Source organism: Bombus impatiens, unplaced genomic scaffold (assembly GCF_000188095.3).
Source record: "Bombus impatiens unplaced genomic scaffold, BIMP_2.2 scf_0144, whole genome shotgun sequence".
Classification (NCBI taxonomy): Eukaryota; Metazoa; Arthropoda; class Insecta; order Hymenoptera; family Apidae; genus Bombus; species Bombus impatiens.
In genome coordinates, this window is record NT_176563.1 from 551036 (window position 1) to 570602 (window position 19567).

At 28.2% G+C, this 19567-nt stretch overlaps 6 protein-coding genes across 10 annotated transcripts; 3 read left to right on the plus strand and 3 right to left on the minus strand.

The window, feature by feature from the left end:
• Positions 1–2348: 2348 nt before the first annotated feature.
• LOC100743585 (ras-related C3 botulinum toxin substrate 1) lies at positions 2349–4856 on the minus strand. The gene is made up of 4 exons (XM_003487218.4): positions 4700–4856; positions 3631–3751; positions 2795–3131; positions 2349–2699 (listed from the first exon to the last, which is right to left on the minus strand). The coding sequence occupies exons 2-4, from the start codon at positions 3744–3746 to the stop codon at positions 2565–2567; spliced, it is 588 nt and encodes a 195-aa protein (XP_003487266.1). The 5' UTR covers positions 3747–3751; positions 4700–4856; the 3' UTR covers positions 2349–2564.
• Positions 4857–4948: 92 nt separating this feature from the next.
• LOC100743700 (tRNA-splicing endonuclease subunit Sen34) lies at positions 4949–6883 on the plus strand. The gene is made up of 5 exons (XM_003487219.4): positions 4949–5469; positions 5574–5845; positions 5930–6140; positions 6256–6417; positions 6494–6883. The coding sequence occupies exons 1-5, from the start codon at positions 5418–5420 to the stop codon at positions 6694–6696; spliced, it is 900 nt and encodes a 299-aa protein (XP_003487267.1). The 5' UTR covers positions 4949–5417; the 3' UTR covers positions 6697–6883.
• On the minus strand, positions 6752–7752 carry LOC100743821 (39S ribosomal protein L27, mitochondrial). Its single transcript, XM_024365670.2, has 4 exons — positions 7729–7752; positions 7385–7465; positions 7101–7264; positions 6752–7018 (listed from the first exon to the last, which is right to left on the minus strand). Exons 2-4 carry the CDS (start codon positions 7461–7463, stop codon positions 6815–6817), a joined length of 447 nt encoding a protein of 148 aa, XP_024221438.1. The 5' UTR covers positions 7464–7465; positions 7729–7752; the 3' UTR covers positions 6752–6814.
• Positions 7753–8147: 395 nt separating this feature from the next.
• Positions 8148–11427, plus strand: LOC100744053 (T-complex protein 1 subunit alpha). The gene is made up of 10 exons (XM_003487222.4): positions 8148–8379; positions 8664–8749; positions 8845–8973; positions 9063–9160; positions 9264–9374; positions 9484–9889; positions 9971–10173; positions 10529–10721; positions 10792–10955; positions 11043–11427. Exons 1-10 carry the CDS (start codon positions 8307–8309, stop codon positions 11251–11253), a joined length of 1674 nt encoding a protein of 557 aa, XP_003487270.1. The 5' UTR covers positions 8148–8306; the 3' UTR covers positions 11254–11427.
• Positions 11428–13021: 1594 nt separating this feature from the next.
• On the minus strand, positions 13022–17356 carry LOC100743935 (double-strand-break repair protein rad21 homolog). Of its 3 annotated transcripts, none has more exons than XM_003487221.4 (13): positions 17233–17356; positions 16592–16759; positions 16076–16305; positions 15789–15972; positions 15563–15722; positions 15297–15489; positions 14984–15207; positions 14693–14913; positions 14428–14607; positions 13965–14333; positions 13756–13887; positions 13516–13671; positions 13022–13436 (listed from the first exon to the last, which is right to left on the minus strand). In XM_003487221.4, the coding sequence occupies exons 2-13, from the start codon at positions 16733–16735 to the stop codon at positions 13311–13313; spliced, it is 2319 nt and encodes a 772-aa protein (XP_003487269.1). In that variant the 5' UTR covers positions 16736–16759; positions 17233–17356; the 3' UTR covers positions 13022–13310. The 3 variants fall into 3 exon arrangements, with proteins under 3 accessions (XP_003487269.1, XP_012237586.1, XP_012237587.1); XM_012382163.3 differs by having other exon boundaries at positions 16892–17270; XM_012382164.3 differs by lacking the exon at positions 17233–17356 and adding an exon at positions 16843–17090.
• Positions 17101–19523, plus strand: LOC100744406 (protein NDUFAF4 homolog). 3 transcript variants are annotated; one of them, XM_033319285.1, is made up of 5 exons: positions 17101–17233; positions 18049–18195; positions 18552–18643; positions 18728–18935; positions 19046–19523. In XM_033319285.1, the coding sequence occupies exons 2-5, from the start codon at positions 18051–18053 to the stop codon at positions 19126–19128; spliced, it is 528 nt and encodes a 175-aa protein (XP_033175176.1). In that variant the 5' UTR covers positions 17101–17233; positions 18049–18050; the 3' UTR covers positions 19129–19523. The 3 variants fall into 3 exon arrangements, with proteins under 3 accessions (XP_033175176.1, XP_012237590.1, XP_003487273.1); XM_012382167.3 differs by lacking the exon at positions 17101–17233 and adding an exon at positions 17625–17939; XM_003487225.4 differs by lacking the exon at positions 17101–17233 and adding an exon at positions 17625–17943 and having other exon boundaries at positions 19046–19521.
• Positions 19524–19567: the final 44 nt, after the last annotated feature.

Here is a 19567-nt window from a genome sequence, read left to right on the forward strand (position 1 = left end):
TGTAAGTAGTAAATTTTGGAGTAAAGATTAAAATTTTTATTTACATTGTAATACTGCAAATAGTTCCTCATATTAATCTTAAAAATTAAATATTTAAATACTATTTAAAAAATTGTGCTTTGTTTTATCCTTATTTTCAATTAATTTTTGTGTAATAAACTTTATCTTCAATAATAACTGTAAAATAAATGCACTACTTACAATAAATGCAAACTTTACATACAATTATTATATAACACGCTGCTGATATCTGATTATTTCGTATAATAAATGGCTTAAATCTGTTGTAGAACAGTAATAATAATAATGTCATCTTCAATTGTGCTTTTTCAAACATTCAAAAAACAATCGTTTTACACAGGAACTACAAATATGTTGTATGTTCTTAACTAAAACATAAATTTATAAAATATTGCAGCAAAAGATACCAAAAATAACTGTGTTATTCAAGATCATAGCACATATAACAAAGTATAAAAAGCTTACTGCAAACATTTTACGACACACTCTATACTTCAATCACATGATTAACTTATTTGATAATAGATTGTGTACATACTGAAATGTGTCAGAAAAAACAAACATAGCTATAGTATTTTTAAAATTTGATTGAAATTTAGAGCATGTTACCACTATGCTACAGTATGTACACTTAGCAAGCATTAATATGCCTCATTCTTAATTCACCCCCACTTATACTAGGAATATTTTTCTTTTTAAATATTGTGACATATTTTTAATTCATTCGAAATGCACATTGAATAAAAGTACAACTAAGTATGATATTCAATATTTCTTTTATAAATTTGAAAGCATATGGCACGCATGTCCTATCTTTCTATATCCTAAGCTTTCTTCCAAATATAAAAAAATAGCAAGTTCATAAGTGATGGAATATTTGTTAATTATCATCACACTATTTTTTTATTGAGTCCTTTTATAGAGAGCATGTAATATTATCAAAATATGTTTTACTATTATAAAGTATAAATGAACTATGTTACAATACAGAAAAAAGTCCACAATAATAAATTAAATATAAGTATGGATGTGTTTTAATTTTATACATAAAAGCAGAAAAACAATAGTTGTTCTATGATGTATTCATTACTGTAAAATCTGTTACTAACCTTTTAAATGCAAAGATTGATCTAAATGAATTTTATAAAAATAATAATGGAAGGTTAAAAATGTCATGGTTACTGTTTAAAATAAATTGTGCTATGTTCTCTGTATTATAGGCATACTTTGCACCATATGTTTGTTACTGGTATTACATTTTCTTATGTATTTCAATATATATTTTGATTATTCTTTTCACAATACACTCCGCAGTTTTTATGAAAAATAATTTAGAGCCTTTCATTAATCAGATTGCACCAGTGCAACAATCTGTAAAATTGTATCTGCCACATGCAACAACAGAAATACAATTTCAGACGTAAAAGTTTTTAAAGTGTTTTTGTAATAAATTCTCTTTAGAGTATGATTACTCAGTATATAGTCAAAATAAAATAAATATCAATATGCACATAATACATTACGACGTGTTTTGTATTATGTAGTTACGAGAAGAATGTTCAAATTCTAGACAATAAAGTGTGCCATATAAAGCTATCAGATTTGCAAAAAGACGTACATGAATATTTGTTGGCAGTATTTTATGCATAATGTGTTATTTTTCTGTTAGAGTACAAAGAAATATTACAACCATAATATTTATCAAAAATTTTAAGATAAATACAAAATATTTCTTATTATGAGATTCTTCAATTCCTTTACACCTTTTTTAATGTTTTCTAATATGAGATTTAAAAAATACATACATATATTGTCTAGAACTGACATAAAAAATGTTTGTGTCATTGATTTGATTTTTTCTTCGTTGCTATGGCACTGTCTGTTTAAATAATTCTATAATGCTATTTTACATTTTATAAAAATTGTTAGTATATTGATTGTTATATCTATCATATGTGTATACTAAATGAATGTTTTTACTATTATAGGTATAAAAATTTAGAAATCTGGCAGCTTTATGACCAAAATTTTAAGATCCAACATTCTAAATTGTTATTGCAATACATATTAGTCTCGTTTCAACGTGAATTAAATCATTATGTTATAAAATAGAAAATTGTTATTTTATGAAAAAAATAATGGCAAACAATAAGATATAGTACATTAGTACATGACTAGTGCATTGATGTACGAAATTATTAATGTCTGAAACCACTACCTGGGATACATGCAAATTTGGAATTATTTTTATGTATTTAAACATTAAGTACTGGTTAAAAATTATAGTAATGTCATACATTTTTATTTAGTTTCTAGTCTTATGTTAGTTTTACAGCTTGTTTTTAAAAAATGCAAGCTGCAAATTGTACTCAATTTATGATGCATTAAACTATAGCTGCCAGAGGAATTTATTAAAATGCATGGTTTGCTACCTTCCTTTTTTCAAAACATTCATATTTTGTCCGTTTGTTTCTGAGAAAATTAATTTCAGTCTGTCAGTTTATACGTGATTTTACCTATATTGAATCTTGATTATTTATTGTTTATAGCATAATGCATCTTCTCTGTCTGCGTTTTTGGGGTTCAGGTCTTAAAACAGCACGTACTGCTTCATCAAACACTTGTTTTAGACCACGTTGTGTGAGTGCAGAACATTCCATATATTTCACTGCACGAATCTATAGATTATGTTCGAAATTATTTACCAGTTAGGAAATTATTGTAATTTATTTTCTTGTATCTGACTTTGTTATACAGTTATAAATGTTTATACCTTATTTGCCAATTTTTGTCCTTGTTCACGTTTTATAGCGCTAAGACCTTGTTCAGCTAAGGCAGTAAGTGTCTCACGATCATCTCGTAAATCTATTTTAGTTCCAACAAGTATCATTGGGGCATCTGGGCAGTGATGTTTTATCTCTGGATACCATTTGCTGGTAACATTTTCAAAAGATGAAGGGCTTGTTACTGAGAAACAAATTAGAAAAACATCAGTCTGTGGATATGAAAGTGGACGGAGCCTGTCATAATCTTCTTGACCTGCTGTATCCCAAAGCCCTAGACTAACAGGTATTCCATCCACAACCATAGGTGCTGAATAATTGTCAAACCTATAAAAAATGATAAAATTTATGTTTAAAAAATTTTAAATTAAATATTAAATGAAATATTTTACAAGTTCTGAAAAGATTTTAGAATTTAAAAAATTATAATGTAATTCAAATTTGTCCAAATAATAATCCAAATAATAATAATAATCCAAAATTATCTTATTAATATTAACTATCTCATTTCACAGCTTCATGAAAAAAGTGGACGACAAAAATTCATATGAATATTAAATTTAAAAGCACAAATATATTTTCTAAATATCTTTTAACACTTTGATGGCCATACCAGAATCATATGTTTGGCTCAGGAATGCCACATTGTTTTAACACAGTGCACCGTTAGATGCACTAATGACCACCATGGTGTCACAGGAGACCAGGGTCTGGTCATATATGACCAACGTGGTCATCAAAGTGTTAATCACACACAGCTTATATATGTTACTCATATTATATTATAATCAAAAAATGTTTTAGTATGTACAAAGATTATACTTACACTGTAGGAACATATTCTCCTGGAAAACTATCAGTTGTATATGATATTAACATACATGTTTTTCCTACTGTTCCATCTCCTACTACCACACATTTGATTGGTCTGCCTGAACTCATCTTTCCTGTATTGTAGTAATAAATAAATATTATTATTTTCATACTTTAAGTTAGAAACTATATAAATTATTATACTCCTATATTTATATATTTTACAATAGAAAGCATATATAAAAATTGTTTTTAATAACAAAAATTAATAACGGAAATAACTTTAAATGTTTTATTTAACAGCAGTATATTAAACTATTTAAATAGACCATTGCATGGGAAAAGTAATTATCTTTACTTAACACTATATTCATTATGTTCTTATAATTGGTAAAAATTTATAAAACATATTGAAACAAAAAGAAATATTATTCAAAATAAATATTATAACAAATTAGTATTATTAAAACACGTTCAGTGGCTACAAAACGTATCTGCACATTATTCTTTTTCTTATAGCATTTACTAATCAATTAGGTCTAAGTATATTAACATGTTGATTGCCACAGTGGTCATTAGTGACTCACGTTTTACTAAATTTTTTAGAATTTTTTAGAACCTTTTTAGATTCTTACAAAAATTGTCAACACTGTAAACAATTTGGATCATATTTTGCAAAAATTCAATGTTATGGTATAGAACCATATTCCAATTTACGCGACATACAAGACAAAATGTGTAAAATGCGCGTGACAGTCAACGTGTTAAACTTCTTATCATTTAATAGTATTTTCATATAACTGTAAAAATTTAATAATATTTAATTTAATACTATGAAGATGAAACGTAGAACCTGATAAATAAAAGTATCATTGGAAAATAAGGATATATACAAATACTTTTTATAATCACTGTAAGTCTAATTCAGAGAAATAAGAAGTATGTATGCACGTTTCAAACTTGAAGGTTAGTCACAAAGGTAAGCAGCTCTTCAATTGAAGGGCTTGCCCTTCAATTTCGGTTTATTTGTTCATTACGCAATTGGTAAACAAGAATAATCGGTATATCGTTTAATCACTCACCAAATATGAACAAACGTTAGAATAGAAATAAAACCACTGTATTAACGCGGTTCCGATTACAAATATATTGGATGTTCTTCAAAAAATTATAAAACCGGGTACCATGACGGTATTGCGGTTTTTGGGACTAAAACGGACGTAGCCTTCGCTTGGTGACAGATGTTCGACAATCCTCTTCCTTCCCCTTCTACCCAAAATAATTATTCAGAAATGATGAATAGCGACATCTGTTGAATTCAAATATTTTTGCCATGTTTTAACATTGTAATATGATGTGATAGAATCAATGCATAGTACAGTAATATTTTCGGTATTAACGAAGTAAGCGATGAAATTTAGCAATTGCAAAGAAAGTAATGGACACATAAACGTTATTATTGTCGAATAAGTCACAGGAAGAATTACAATAATTTAGATTTGAATTTTGAAAATAATATCGTGATAAATATCGTATTTAGATATAATGTACAATCCTTCTTATAAATGTTGTATAATACTTTACAAGATTGTGAGGCAATTAAACGAAATTTTTGTGTTTATTGATCAGGAAAGTTACTAAAAAATTGTCATATGTGGATCAGCATTTAACATCTAATTTGATTGGTTACTGAAAACAACATGGAAAAACATGTAATAAATTGTAATGTTTAACATTACATATAAAATAAATATATTTAATACAATTGTAAAGATTTGAAAAGTTGATTATCTTAGAAAAATGATAGACTTAATTTTATCAAGAAACAATGTCTTTATATGGAGTGCAGAAGGTAATACAATCCTGCTATTACTTTTAAAATTAAAGATGTAAATATAAATGATAATTTTATTTTTTAGTACAATATATCAATTTTAACTTTTATCTGGTTTCTAGATTGGTTGAAGCTTAGAAAGGACTATCGAATAATTGGAGAACTTATAGGTTGTCTTCCAAAGAAACCTAGGCAAGATATATTTTTGGGTCTTCCATTACTCTTACAACCAGAAGAAGTATCTCTTTTGCTTGAAAAGAATATTGCACGTCTCGTACGATATTCATGTCTTCAAAAACCACCGTCCAATTCTCTAAAACAAGCTTTTGAAGAATATAGAAATACATTATATGTAGAACAAGAAAAATGTTTAAAGAAAGAAAGACAAAAACAGGTTACTAAGGGAATACTTTTTACAAATATGTTGATATCCTACTAAAAAGTTATAATTTGGTAGAAATAATATATATTCTTATAGATAATTGGTATGATGGACAAAATTATAGAAGGGAAAAAGCGAAAAATGCTTGGGATAGATACAAGGAAGAAAAAAGTAATGAAATCATTAGATCCAAAAGTACAAGCAGCATTTAATAATATTGAAATAAATAGACAAGATTTATTAAAGGAAGAAATGGCAAAATTACCCAAATTAGACAAAAGTGAAGCTTTGATTCAAACCCATACAGGTAAGGAGAAAAATGATATTGACCAGAAGAAAAAGCATGAAATTAAACGATACTACACTTATATCTAAAATATTTATTTCTATTTCTTAGGTATTTTATGGAAATATGTTTTCAGCATACCCATGGACAGATGAAAATGATATAGAAATAATAGAATGGAAGTATCCTTCAAATGAGAAACAACAACTTCGATATAAGACATATAAAGATTTATGGGAAAGAGGATATTATGTAACAAATGGAGAAAAATTTGGAGGAGATTTTTTAGCTTATCCTGGTAATCTAAGATATATTGTTTATATATTGTTAATAGAGATAGACAAATATTTAAATTATTTATATTTTTGTTATAGGAGATCCCATTATGTTTCACTCCCAATTCATAATTTTATGTAAAGATAAAAAAGAGGAAATTCCAATAACTGAACTTTCAGCACAGTGCCGGATTGCTTGCCATGTTCGAAAAACACAAGTATACGCTTTCTTTTCTGAAAACCAAATCATAAAATACCAATCATTCCAATGGGCAGAAAGTGCTACATTTGAAAATGTTTAACAATACTTAAATAATATTATATGATTAAATTTATGAAACATTAAAAAACAATCTTGGTTTTTTTTCATTTATATTTTTGATTTATAATCAGAATATAAGAACAATAAAACAATTGTATTTAAAGAGCATCAATTAATACAAATCTATTATCTTGTGGATCAGGAATAACATTAAAATGTTTTTTATATATCACAGTGTTTTCTCTGTTAGCATAGTGTGCTTTAGCCCAAGCACGGTCCAGATTTGGATTAATCTTCTCACAGGTGACAAATACTTTTCCCTTTTCTAAAGCATATAATGTACCATCTCTACCAAAACCAACCTGTAAAACAAATAATTAATACATCTTTATTTAGCAAATAACATATATTTGGCATATGAGTACAATTCTTTTTTATATTTACATATAGTCCTGGATGAAATCGAAGTTTACGTTGTGTAGCTAATATTGTAGATTTTTCTACATAATGTCCATCTTGTACTCGCCATCCTCTATGTTTAGGCCTTGGATGACCAGGACTGATACGTGTACTACCACTAAATTTTTTTGATGCATGCCTTACACATACTATTAATATAAAAATTAAAAACAGTACCACATAGAAATAGCACCCATTTTATATAAATAAATTTATGAAGAAATATAATATTAAAGATTGAAAATATAATATGTTTATTTTCTACAAACCTATATTGGTAGAAGCAGCATTTATGAGAGATTTGGAGTTTTTTAAAGTGTAAGCATACAATTGTGTTAAGAGTGTCATACCTGAAAGTAATTATTTAACATTAAATAACACACTAATAGCTCCTCTATTTAAATAGGTTATTTAAGTATAAACTTTTCGGCTTTAACGAGATTGTCAATGAGTATTACATAATATTGTTAACATTTAAAATGAAATATATAAATATTACTCAAAATAAAAGATATATTATTTTTACTTTAAATATTTCACAAATCTTTTATGTATACTAAACTTTATTTCCTCTGACTTCACTAACTTGTATTAATTGAAAATTATTACCAACTTTTGCAAGTTATTCCTGTAGAAACAAAATTCAAAATTTCGCAACACGATCAATAAAAACAATGTTTAACAATGACATTTTTATTGTATATGTATCTCTTATCAATAATTATAAATTGTAACTTATAATTAATATCTAATAGCTTAAATACACATATACATTTCAATTTATAATTTCAATATTTGATGAAAGATTCCATATTAATTAAGTGTAAGATAAGTAAATACTTACTTTGCAAGTATTTACAAACTATATCAAGTAAATATATAACTATATAATTATAACATACATATGTATATTAAGAATATGTTGGTAAGTGCTTCTGGAAAACAATAGAAGACATGTTTTGTCCAATTTGAACCAATGAAATATTGTTTTGGGGGAATTTAACCAATAGAATATAACGTTAAGTTTGTCCATAAAAGGAAGTAACTGGGATAGGCGTCGCTGATCATCATCATCAATCATCAGCAACGGCACACGCGGATCGCATTGTGGTAATAGTTTAGTCGGCAATTGAAATTTCAAGATTATCGTTTACTTATAATATCAAAGAAAAGTGATAAAAATATTATAAAATGTCGACAGTAGCCAGTCCTCTAGTTGTTGGCGGTATTCGACAGTCTGGGGCTCCTGTAAGAACTCAAAATGGTATGTCGCTAACGCATTTTATTTCAGAATTTGGTTATACTTCAATTTATTCGATATTTGTTCAAATGTGGATATTTCTGTCAATTATTCTTAGAAAGATTTTTATATATTAATAAATAGAATAATATATATTATATTATATATATATTATATGTGTATGTAATGATAAAATAATGTTTTAAATAAAAAATTTCAAAAATAAAAGGTGTACATTTTGTTGAATATACATAAAATTGGTATATTAAGTATAATTATTTTATTCCTTTTTGTTTTTTATTTTATAGTCATGGCAGCATGTGCAATCGCTAATATAGTGAAGAGTTCTTTGGGTCCTGTTGGCTTGGATAAAATGCTTGTAGATGACATTGGAGTATGTAAATGTTTTTACAAAATACATTCTTGTATGCTTGTATAAAGATTATATTATTTTTTGAATTTGTACTTTACATACTTGAATTATTATAGGATGTTACAGTTACTAATGACGGAGCAACTATTTTACGTTTGTTAGAAGTTGAACACCCAGCTGCAAGAGTTTTGGTAGAATTAGCTCAACTACAAGATGAAGAAGTTGGCGATGGAACCACATCAGTAGTAAGCTTATTTATTTAACTTTTTGTTTTTAAAATAATGTAAATAAATTATTTTCACATAAGAAATAATTTATCTTTCTATTTAAACAGGTAATAGTTGCAGCTGAACTATTAAAAAATGCTGATGAGCTTGTAAAACAAAAGATTCATCCAACATCTGTAATTAGTGGCTATAGGCTTGCTTGCAAGTAAGTCTCACATTATTGAAAAAGATTTATACAATTATTATTAACTTATTAATTAAGACAGTAAAGATAATTTATATGTGTGTTCCAATCATTTATATTTTAGGGAAGCCTGTAAATATATTCAAGAACATTTAACTGTTAGTGTAGATGAGCTTGGAAGAGATTGTTTAGTTAATGTAGCAAAAACTTCTATGTCCAGTAAAATCATTGGAGCGTATCCTTTTTATTTCATTATATAAATTAAATTTCATAATTATCATATTATTATATTTATAGCAACTGAATGTTGTAATACCATGATTATTTCCTTAATAAATTAATAGTGATGCTGATTTCTTTGGAAACATGGTTGTTGATGCTTCAAATGCAGTAAAAGTTAGTGATGGAAAAGGAGGATTTATATATCCTGTGAAAGCAGTTAATGTTTTAAAGGCTCATGGGAAAAGTGTTAGAGAGTCTGTAATAGTGCAGGGTTATGCACTGAATTGCACTGTAGCTTCTCAAGCAATGATTAAAAGAATAGTTAATGCAAAAATTGCATGTTTAGATTTCTCTTTGCAAAAGACTAAAATGAAATTGGGAGTTGAGGTACTGATCACAGATCCTGAAAAGTTAGAAGCAGTGCGGCAACGTGAAGCAGATATTACAAAAGAGCGTATTCAAAAGATTCTTGCAGCGGGTACAAATGTCATTCTTGTATCTGGAGGAATTGATGACCTTTGTTTAAAAGTATATTTAAATTATATACAGATTATCGTATGTTTTTATTTGAGAGATGGCCAATTCATATAATTTTTTGTATTTGTTTAGTATTTTATAGAAGCTAAAGCAATGGCAGTTCGTAGATGCAAAAAAGCAGATTTGAAAAGGATTGCAAAAGCTACAGGCGCTCAGTTTCTTACTTCTTTAACTAATATGGAAGGAGAAGAAAGTTTTGACTCTAATTTCCTTGGAGAAGCTGCTGAAGTAGTACAAGAAATGGTTTGCGATGATGAGCTTATTCTTATTAAAGGGTTTGTTTTTAAGTTCGTTATTTAACCCCTTGCCATACCATTTAACTTGGAAAAATCCGGGCTCGAACGTTGTGCCCGAATGGTCGGGAAAGGAGTCGAAGCGGCGGAGACAGTGTCGGAACTTGAAACATGATATCGTGCGACTGAGTGCGACATAGCCGCCCCGGTGTTTAGAAAACACATCATTCGAGACATTCATACTTGGCTCGAGATTAAGACCACGAGCCTGACTCGTGATATTTAGGTTTGGCTCAAAATTCTCATCACGACTCATATTCATAAAAGTATGGCAGGGGATTAAAAAAAGAATGACTTTAAAGCTAAGACAAAAAAGCTTTTATATTATTTATAATAGGCCAAAAGCAAGAACAGCAAGTTCTTTGATATTACGAGGACCAAATGATTACTACTGTGATGAAATGGAACGATCTGTGCATGATGCATTATGCGCAGTAAAACGAGTTTTAGAAAGTAAAAGTGTGGTTGCGGGAGGAGGCTGTGTTGAAGCAGCACTTTCAATTTATTTGGAAAATTTTGCTACATCACTCGTAAGTTTAGTTTCTTATAATATTACGGATTATTAAATTATTCTTGGGCTGGAACATTTATATTTTATAGAGTTCTCGAGAACAATTAGCTATTGCTGAATTCGCAAGATCATTGCTGATTATACCGAAAACATTAGCAGTTAATGCGGCACAGGATGCTACAGATCTTGTTGCAAAATTACGTGCTTATCATAATTCCAGTCAAACAAAAGCAGATCTTGCTGATCTAAAGTGGTAATATTTTAAAATAAATATTACATGATAACATTTATTTTACATACTTTAATGATAATGTAAAGCAATATTAATTTTCTTTTATAGGGTTGGTCTAGATTTGCTTGAAGGTACCATTAAAGATAACAAAAAAGCTGGGGTGTTAGAACCAGCAATTTCGAAAATAAAATCTTTGAAATTTGCCACGGAAGCAGCGATAACTATCCTTAGAATCGATGATATGATTAAACTAGATCCAGAACGTACGAAGGATAAATCATACCGCGAAGCAATGGAATCTGGTGAATTGGAAGAGTAGAATTAAAATGGGTTTACACATCTTTTTCCCATGATTTGTTATACCAGAAAGATTAAATTATTCTTCACTTCAAATACTATTTCATAATTTAAGTAATAAGGATTACAATTTAACATTAACGCTCATGAATGAATTTGCTGGTAATAAATAAAATAAAGCTTTCACATATAAAAATATTGTGTATATATTTCACGCTTTAAATAATAATAGGAGAACATACTAAAGTATTGGAAACATAACAAATTTTATAGTTCATGTAATTTTATAGTTCATGTAAAATTTATCATATCAGTGTGAAATATGTTTAATATTTAAAAACTGGCGGGATTTTGAAGGTATATATAATATGCTGTTCATCATTCAAAGTGCAATTTTCGAAAACTAAGTATAGTCATATCGGAAAGGGAATTTGTTAACTTAAAATAACAATTTTAGATATATTCAATACAATGAATACGCCTGTTATAAAAAAGCATTTAATGCATAAACACGTCATGTGTATATCGTACACGGCGTGTATTAAAGCAAAAAGATCTTAAAATTAATTTTAATCTTCAAATTTAATAAATTTTTACACATGTAACAGTTTATTAATGGAAAATAATTAATATTTTTAAGCATTATATGATATGTACTTTAGGGTTCAAATTTTAAAGAAAATATTTCAGAAATCTTTTTTTTATTTTATAAACAGATGTATATTAATTAGTGAATCATGAGACTATTTACAATCAGGCATTTTAAGTATATGGTATAGCAGTCGATTTTTTTCATGATACGCCTTAAACGCCATTACGTGCGTAATGATAGTTTATGTTATTTGCTGTGCATGTATATTTACAATGTTATATGATCGTTTTCGAGAAATTTCAGACATGTTAATTTGATAAAATATAGTACTTTTTTTAAATATGATTTAACACATGTATTCCATGGAACTGGTATACATATATAACAATAAATTATTGAACATTTTTTTATGGTCGGAGTAATTAAAGCACTAACCATAACGCTATTTTCTTTGAAAAAATAGTAGGAGTCAAACAATTTTTATTTCTTTTTTATATAATTAATACGTTTTTTTCAAAATATAATGAAGAAATTGTACAATAAAAAGATTGAAACACACAAAAAAGCGAGACTATTAAATCAATGCTCTTTGGAATGTTGTTCACAGTGTAAATATAAACTATAGAAGATCATAAATTTGCAGTAATTTATACGGAAAAGTAACTATACAGATTATATCGAGTCTAAACAAAATATAATAGTAAATAATATTTATATAGATCTCTGAAAAATAACTTAATCACACTATTGATTCTAAAGTATGACTGCAATACATAAAAGTATTATCCGTAAAACATTCCCTTGATTCTTCCATTAATAATTGTTTATAATAGTATTAATGTGTAAGTATGCTAATAAAAAAAAATTATTGAAGCATTTGATATTTTTAAGTTTGAGAAATTTGAAAATAATACATCGATTTAAATCATAAATAATTTCATTTTATGACATTTTTAACAAAATGCTTTTTATCATAATTTCATAAATTATCTTACACAATTATTAGTAATTTTGGACCATCCTGCAGTATAGACTCAAAGTTGTTTGTAAATATTAAGATATAAAATATATTTTTACTACATATTAATATTATATACAAACCCTGTTCGGATTGATAATAAATTTAATGAAGACAATTGATTTTTTGCCAATGTAAAACATTTATCAATGGTAATATATTCGCGAATCTTTGATTGAATTTTTTTATCACAATAAAGATACGGAAGGTCCAAAATAATTCTACTTTGATTTATACAAAACGTATACATTCCTGAATCAGGACTTTAAAACATGATTTATAAAATTCTTTTGTCTTATGCAGATATTCCCAAAGAGTTATAATAGCTTTATATATTATTTTACAATTTATCTTTCAAAAGAATTTAGATAAATCGCTTATTTTATGTATGATTAAAAATAGCTACAATCCTCTCTGTCTCCATCATTTTTTAACAATAAATGTATGGTAAGAAATACCTATAGCAATTTTATAATGCAGGATTCTCAAATTTTGGTCCTTTACTGACTACAATCTCAGTATATGGATGGTCTTGATTGAGCTCTAATACTTGGAATTTTTTTAGAACTAATAATGTGTAGAATTTTTGCGCAACCTAAAAAAATGAATCAATAATAACATGAATTAAATTTCTACAATTATATTACAATTATAAGTTCTGCTAGAATACAAACCTGCTTGCGATTGTTTTTATATGCCATTTCTGATAGTGTCAATCTATCTTTGGTGTCTAGTTTACTTTTGATAACATGATACATGTGTGATGCTCTCTTATTAAGAACTCGTTCTTCAAACTGTTCATAAGTTTCATCTATTTGTTGTTCTTCTTGCTAGAAAAGTAAAAGATTATATTATACATTTAGTTGCTTCGAATGTATTATAATTTAATATAAGTAAATAAACATTATACGTACAGGACCTACAGATGGTGGAAATTCATAATCTTCATGATTCCATGGCGTTGCTGGTCCTCTTTCTGATACAGCTGGTGTGTGGGGTGGTTGATGATGTTCATCATATCCCATATAGGGTACTTGAGATTGCGCCTATGTATATTCAGATTCGTTAATATCTGCGTGATATAATATCATATATTTATATATATCTAAGGAATAAAATTAACCTGATCATAGCCCATATTTTCCATTTGTGGCATTTCAACAGGTGTAGGAACGACTTCTGGTTCTATTAGTGTAGGTGGAACAACTGGTTCTTCAGATGCAGTAATAGCTTCATTAGGAGGAATTTCAGGAATTTCTGAAGGAATTAAAGATGTTTCGGGAACTACAGGAACCATATCCGCTTCTTCAATAGGAGGCACAATACCACTAATTTCAGATACTGATGATTCAGTTGGTAAAGACATCTCAGGTTGAGGTACTGGTGATTCTGCAGAGGGAAGACTTGGTTGGGGGACTATACTAGGAACATCCATTGCTTCAGAGGCAACATCTATTGGAGGAGGTGCTGGCGCTGGAGGTGGTGGCCTTATCTAAAAATAATAAAATACATTAATAAACTCATACAGTTTTAAAAAAGAGGTTTTATAATAGAAGAAAGATTTAAAAATAAACAATATGATGTACCTCTTCATCCGCTGGTGCTTTTCGTTTGCGAGCCATGCGTTTACTGAGAATAGTTTGTTCATACGAATCAGGTTCTGCAGGTTCTCTCATTTGTTCTAAAGGCATGCCTTCTTCTTCACCTACTAAACGTCCAAAGTCCTCATGATCGTAAGACTTGCTAGTTAAATGTCGTTGATAATTCTATATTGTTAGAAAATAAAATTATATTTTTTTTAAATGGCGGATACATACATACTTGATGATTATTAAATATGAAATACATTACCTTAAATAATACACGTGCTGGTATTGGTCTTCCTGGTAAAGCAAACAATTTTTCGACTCCACCAGTTTCTTTCCAATGCATTAATCTTTTCGTAGGTGGTGCCAAATCTAATGTAGTAATAATGTCACTAATATCTGATAATTGTGCTTTCATTTCTTCACCAGAGATATTTTTTACCTCATCCACAATGAGTTTACGCTTGCGTTTTGCTTTTGTAAATCCTATTAATTTTGTTAAAATTAGATTATAACAATTAATATCACAACTGAAATAAAATATAATATCACAAACCTTTTAAGGCAGATGTATCAACAGGTGCGAGAGCGAAACTCTCTTCTTCATCATGTAATAACGTAGTTTGATCCTGTAGAGGTGGAGCTTCTTCCATAGGTTCCATTGGACGTTCTTCAGGGACATTGGGTGGAGCAGGAGTGAAACGGCGACTGGCAACACTTATTCTTCCTTCAATTTCTTCACCAGGTGCAGCTGGAGAAACGGGTCTGGATTCATCAGTACTATACAGAAAATGTTAAATTTAATATGATATATACATACATTTATTTAATATAAATTTTGAATGTGTAAAATACAATTTATTAATTACCTCATTCCATCCATGGGAGATGGTGGACCTCCAAAACGATCTCCCATTTCTTCTTCTGATTCATCATGCACAGAAGGTGGACCTCCAGAAACTACACCAGGTTCTTGTGTTTCTGCTACTGCACTCACCTCAGGTACAGGTACTTCACCCATTGGTGCTTCATCAAATAAACCACCCTCAAACAACCCACCAGCTAAATAAAGAAATAAAGCTTGTTATAAATATAATTATCATTTCAATTGCATATATTAATGTAAGTTGCTTACATATAATATCTTGACCAAGATGACCACCAAAACCATCATCTCTAATTGGCATATCTATATCCATAGCTTGCGCTGTTACCGATGGACCTGGTACTGGTTCTTTTTCCTTTTGCTCTAAAGTTGCTTCGATCCCTGGTCCATCAGTGAACAACATATGAGTCTGAAAAATGAATATAGATTTTATTCTTCATATAAAATGTCAACATGTTAAAGTGACAAAACATACCTGATCTAATGATGGTTCTACAGCACCAGCATGTCTTAACAATTCTGGAGGTTCAGCATCAAAACTCATGTCACCAAATCCTTGATCATGCGTAACTAAAGCTAAACTGCCATAATCTTCCCTCATAGTGATTTCTTCCGCTCGTGACTGGTTTAAACTAAATTGTGCTTCAATGTCAACATCTCTGAAATATAGCATTAGTATTAAATAACAATATTTATAAAATAAGCTTTTATTTTTATGTAATTATCTTCATTAAAGTTTCTATTTAATTCTTATATATTTACTTTAATTCTGGCATTGCTGTATCAAAATCATGAAACACTTCAGGTAATGTTATAGCTGTTACAGCAGCTTCTCTATGTTCTTCTGGTAAATCTACCATACCAGGCCTAAAGGCCATTTTTATTTTGACAAAGGCTTCATTACAATCGGCTAAGAGATATTTAGCTTTCCTTGAATATATACGTACCACACCCAACAATAAATGACCAGATGTTCTTAAAGCCATTTTTACCTATAATAAAATAGTGACACAAAAAATAAAAACCATATATTTTATAGAAATATTAAGAATTCTTTTCATAAAAAAATATTGTATTCTAGAAAATAGAATAAAATGAACAAAAATCTATGAGATTTAGATAATATATATTTAAGTAACACTCTACTATAAAAGATCTTATGTAATGTCTAAAAAAACATAAAATTCATATTGTCATAAATCTAGAATCATAACAAGAATATTAGAAATTTATAAGTTCATATACATAAAAATTAAAAAAGGCGTATTTTATAAATACCTTTGGCTGTAATATACCATCTACAGATTTTTCAATATTCGTCTCGAATACATGGGCTTTCGTTAATTTTTTATCCCAGTGAGCGGCTAACCAAATACGTGCTAACGGCCCTTTTTTGGCCAACACGAAATGAGCGTAAAACATTTTTAACCTGTGTTATGTCCTTTTCTGCAAAAAAAATTGTGTTATATCAGTAAAATTTGCTAAAGGAGTTTAATCTGTTCTGTGTTTGTAAACACAAAGATATACACAAGAGGCTAATTCTTTAACGCGATTTTCCGCTAGCAACATCATTATCACCTTATAATTGACAAAACCGGTTGATGGGTCAATTAATACATGAAGTTAGCATTTTTTTATATTTCTAAATACTGAAAATCGAGTCGTAGGACTCGAACAAAATAGCGATCATGTAATTTTTCTTAATTTAGTAAAATGTCAACATCTTTGCACAAGATGGCGTTTCTGTCCGTAATTTTGGCGGTTACGCGTAAGCTGTTGAACACGTAGTTACGTTCTAATCTATTTCTGTGCAAATCATATTATGGTGACTCGTTATCGATAAATCTTGAACTATTAATTTTATATTTTACATAAATTATCACATTTAACTGGTATATTAGAAAATCGTTGACACATACGGTATGTTTCTTTTCAGCGCGTCTTCACGAGAACCTGCATGCAACTAATTTTACTGAACGTTCCGAAACTCGTCCCGTTAATGGTGGATAGGTGTGTTCGTAAACACATAAAATTTTATTTTCCTAACTTTTCTAACCTGCGTAAATTAAATATCTATATCAAACATTTATATGACTATAAACTTATTATATACTTGATTTTTGCCTTTTTTGTTTCATAGTTAATATTTAAATAATGGAATGTTAAGTAATGAATGGCTTAATAGAAAATTAAATTATACGTATTATATTGTTAATAACCTATCAACAACGTTTCTGATTTCTAGTTTTCACCAATAGTATTCAATGTTTTATGCATTTTTGTAGAAATATTTTTTTATTGCAAAATATGTATAATATCAAAATGTATAATTTCATTTATTTGAGAAATGTGTTGGAACTTTGTTACCAAATAACGTCCAAACAGTATAGAACAAAGTCAGTAACAAAAAAATTATTTTTGTCTTGACTATAACTATATTTGTGGTCACAAAGTAATAAATGTTCTGAGTAGCGCAATAGTAACTTCTAATAATATCTTTACAACTTGAAATAAAAATATTCGTTTTGTAATTTAATATTTAGATTTACTTTCATCAAATAAAATAATATTATTGCATAGAAATCAAAGTATTGAATCTGGTATAAACAAGAATATTAACCAAAAAGTTGGTATGAAAACACAATAACTTCTTTAAAATTGTTCCGTTTTTTTTAAATATATATGTATATAAAATACAATTTAAGTTATACTTTTTATATTCTTTTTTGTTATAGAAATGGGAAAGGTGTACTCTTATATTACGCGACCAATTCGTTCATTTAACATTGAAAATCGTACAGTACGTATTCTTGATAAGGAGAAGCCAGTTCCTGCTCCTGAATATCCATCAGTACAGAGACAAAGAGAAATTGTAGATAAATGTAAATTTCTTTCTCAAATTCTATTTCAAGTTCTATATTTTTTAGATTAACATTTTTGTTATAATTGAAAATAAAAGAATTTTTGGAAATAGATATAGATACAGATAGAATAGAAATAATAGAATTTACAGAAATAAAAGAAATAAAACAATTATTTTTATTTTTTTACACGTAGCTTAAACTTAAGTGATATAGATTATTTAATTATAGCTTTTGCATGGCAAAATGTGAGATATAGTTGTATGTTATAAAATTTTGTTTTTTTTTTAAACAAGAGTACCAGTTTTAAGAATTAGTCATTTTCTATATCATGTAATAATAGCTTTTTACATTTTTAAAAGTTATTTCTATTTTAGTAAAACCTAATTTGAAAGACACTCAGTACAAAAAGGACCATGAATTAAATGATCGTTTAAAGAGTGTCTTCGTTCAGTCCAAAGATCCAGAGGTATATTTCATTTAGAAATCTTTTGTGGATATATTTATTTATTTGTAACTATTATGAAATAAATTGATATTTTTTTATTACTAGATTGAACCAACACAAGCCTCATCTAGGCCATTACCACAGGATAGAAGGCAATATTCTTTAAATGAATTTTATGAATCGCTTGATCCTCAGAAGTATAAATGTACCATAAAAGAAGTAGTAACATTTTTGACTAAACATCAAGAAAATGCAGTAGAATACTCTATAGAAAGAATATCCCAAGAGTATAAAATAGATAAACAAATAGTAGGTAAGAATATGTTTTTAGATAGAAAATGATAATACAGTATTACTAAAGTAAATTTGTATTCCCTAAATCCTATTTAAATGCTTAAAATACAATATTAATAACTGTTTCAGAAAATATTTTAACAAATTATAAACTCTTTCGCGTGATGACAGATGTGAAACAGATGAAGGTAGAGGAGGGTAAGAAAAAGTAAGATTCTTGTATTATAATTAACCGTTTGAATCCCAGTAGTCTTTGAAAAAACAGGGTCGAAAAATCCCTAACAGCGCGATAGCGCTTGTCCTAATCGCTTACGAAGAGGAACAAACGGTGTAATAGCGCTAATCATATTTGTTATTTTTATGAAATACATCTATATTATTATATATGCGTACTATTAGTTTATAAATATTTCAAGTTTTGTTCAATAAAAATTATTGAGAAGATAACAATGAAATACAAAATACAGTCAGGCGTTTGTAGCGTTCAAATGTACTAGGATTTTTCGATACAAAATCTAAACAGCTTTGCTTGCGGCTCAAACCCAAAAGTTAAAAGAATCTAAAGTATCATGTAGAATAAAAATAAATAACAATTTATTAAAAATTATATTAGTTATCTTATTTTAATCCTACTTTAATACTGAGTATTTC

Coding starts and splice junctions, on each gene's coding strand:
- LOC100743585 (XM_003487218.4), bottom strand. CDS start 3,746: ATGAGTTCAGGCAGACCAATCAAATGTGTGGTAGTAGGAGATGGAACA. Junction 3,132..3,630: donor GGAGAATATGTTCCTACAGT/GTAAGTATAATC, acceptor CATTTTTTATAG/GTTTGACAATTATTCAGCAC. Junction 2,700..2,794: donor GACAAAAATTGGCAAATAAG/GTATAAACATTT, acceptor CATAATCTATAG/ATTCGTGCAGTGAAATATAT.
- LOC100743700 (XM_003487219.4), top strand. CDS start 5,418: ATGATAGACTTAATTTTATCAAGAAACAATGTCTTTATATGGAGTGCA. Junction 5,470..5,573: donor CTTTATATGGAGTGCAGAAG/GTAATACAATCC, acceptor TCTGGTTTCTAG/ATTGGTTGAAGCTTAGAAAG. Junction 5,846..5,929: donor AGAAAGAAAGACAAAAACAG/GTTACTAAGGGA, acceptor ATATTCTTATAG/ATAATTGGTATGATGGACAA.
- LOC100743821 (XM_024365670.2), bottom strand. CDS start 7,463: ATGACACTCTTAACACAATTGTATGCTTACACTTTAAAAAACTCCAAA. Junction 7,265..7,384: donor TGCTGCTTCTACCAATATAG/GTTTGTAGAAAA, acceptor TTATATTAATAG/TATGTGTAAGGCATGCATCA. Junction 7,019..7,100: donor GATTTCATCCAGGACTATAT/GTAAATATAAAA, acceptor TTTGTTTTACAG/GTTGGTTTTGGTAGAGATGG.
- LOC100744053 (XM_003487222.4), top strand. CDS start 8,307: ATGTCGACAGTAGCCAGTCCTCTAGTTGTTGGCGGTATTCGACAGTCT. Junction 10,722..10,791: donor AAAATTTTGCTACATCACTC/GTAAGTTTAGTT, acceptor TATATTTTATAG/AGTTCTCGAGAACAATTAGC. Junction 10,956..11,042: donor GATCTTGCTGATCTAAAGTG/GTAATATTTTAA, acceptor TTTCTTTTATAG/GGTTGGTCTAGATTTGCTTG.
- LOC100743935 (XM_003487221.4), bottom strand. CDS start 16,735: ATGTTTTACGCTCATTTCGTGTTGGCCAAAAAAGGGCCGTTAGCACGT. Junction 15,490..15,562: donor TCTTGGTCAAGATATTATAT/GTAAGCAACTTA, acceptor TTCTTTATTTAG/CTGGTGGGTTGTTTGAGGGT. Junction 14,914..14,983: donor TGATACATCTGCCTTAAAAG/GTTTGTGATATT, acceptor CAAAATTAATAG/GATTTACAAAAGCAAAACGC.
- LOC100744406 (XM_033319285.1), top strand. CDS start 18,051: ATGGGAAAGGTGTACTCTTATATTACGCGACCAATTCGTTCATTTAAC. Junction 18,196..18,551: donor AAGAGAAATTGTAGATAAAT/GTAAATTTCTTT, acceptor TTTCTATTTTAG/TAAAACCTAATTTGAAAGAC. Junction 18,644..18,727: donor TTCAGTCCAAAGATCCAGAG/GTATATTTCATT, acceptor TTTTATTACTAG/ATTGAACCAACACAAGCCTC.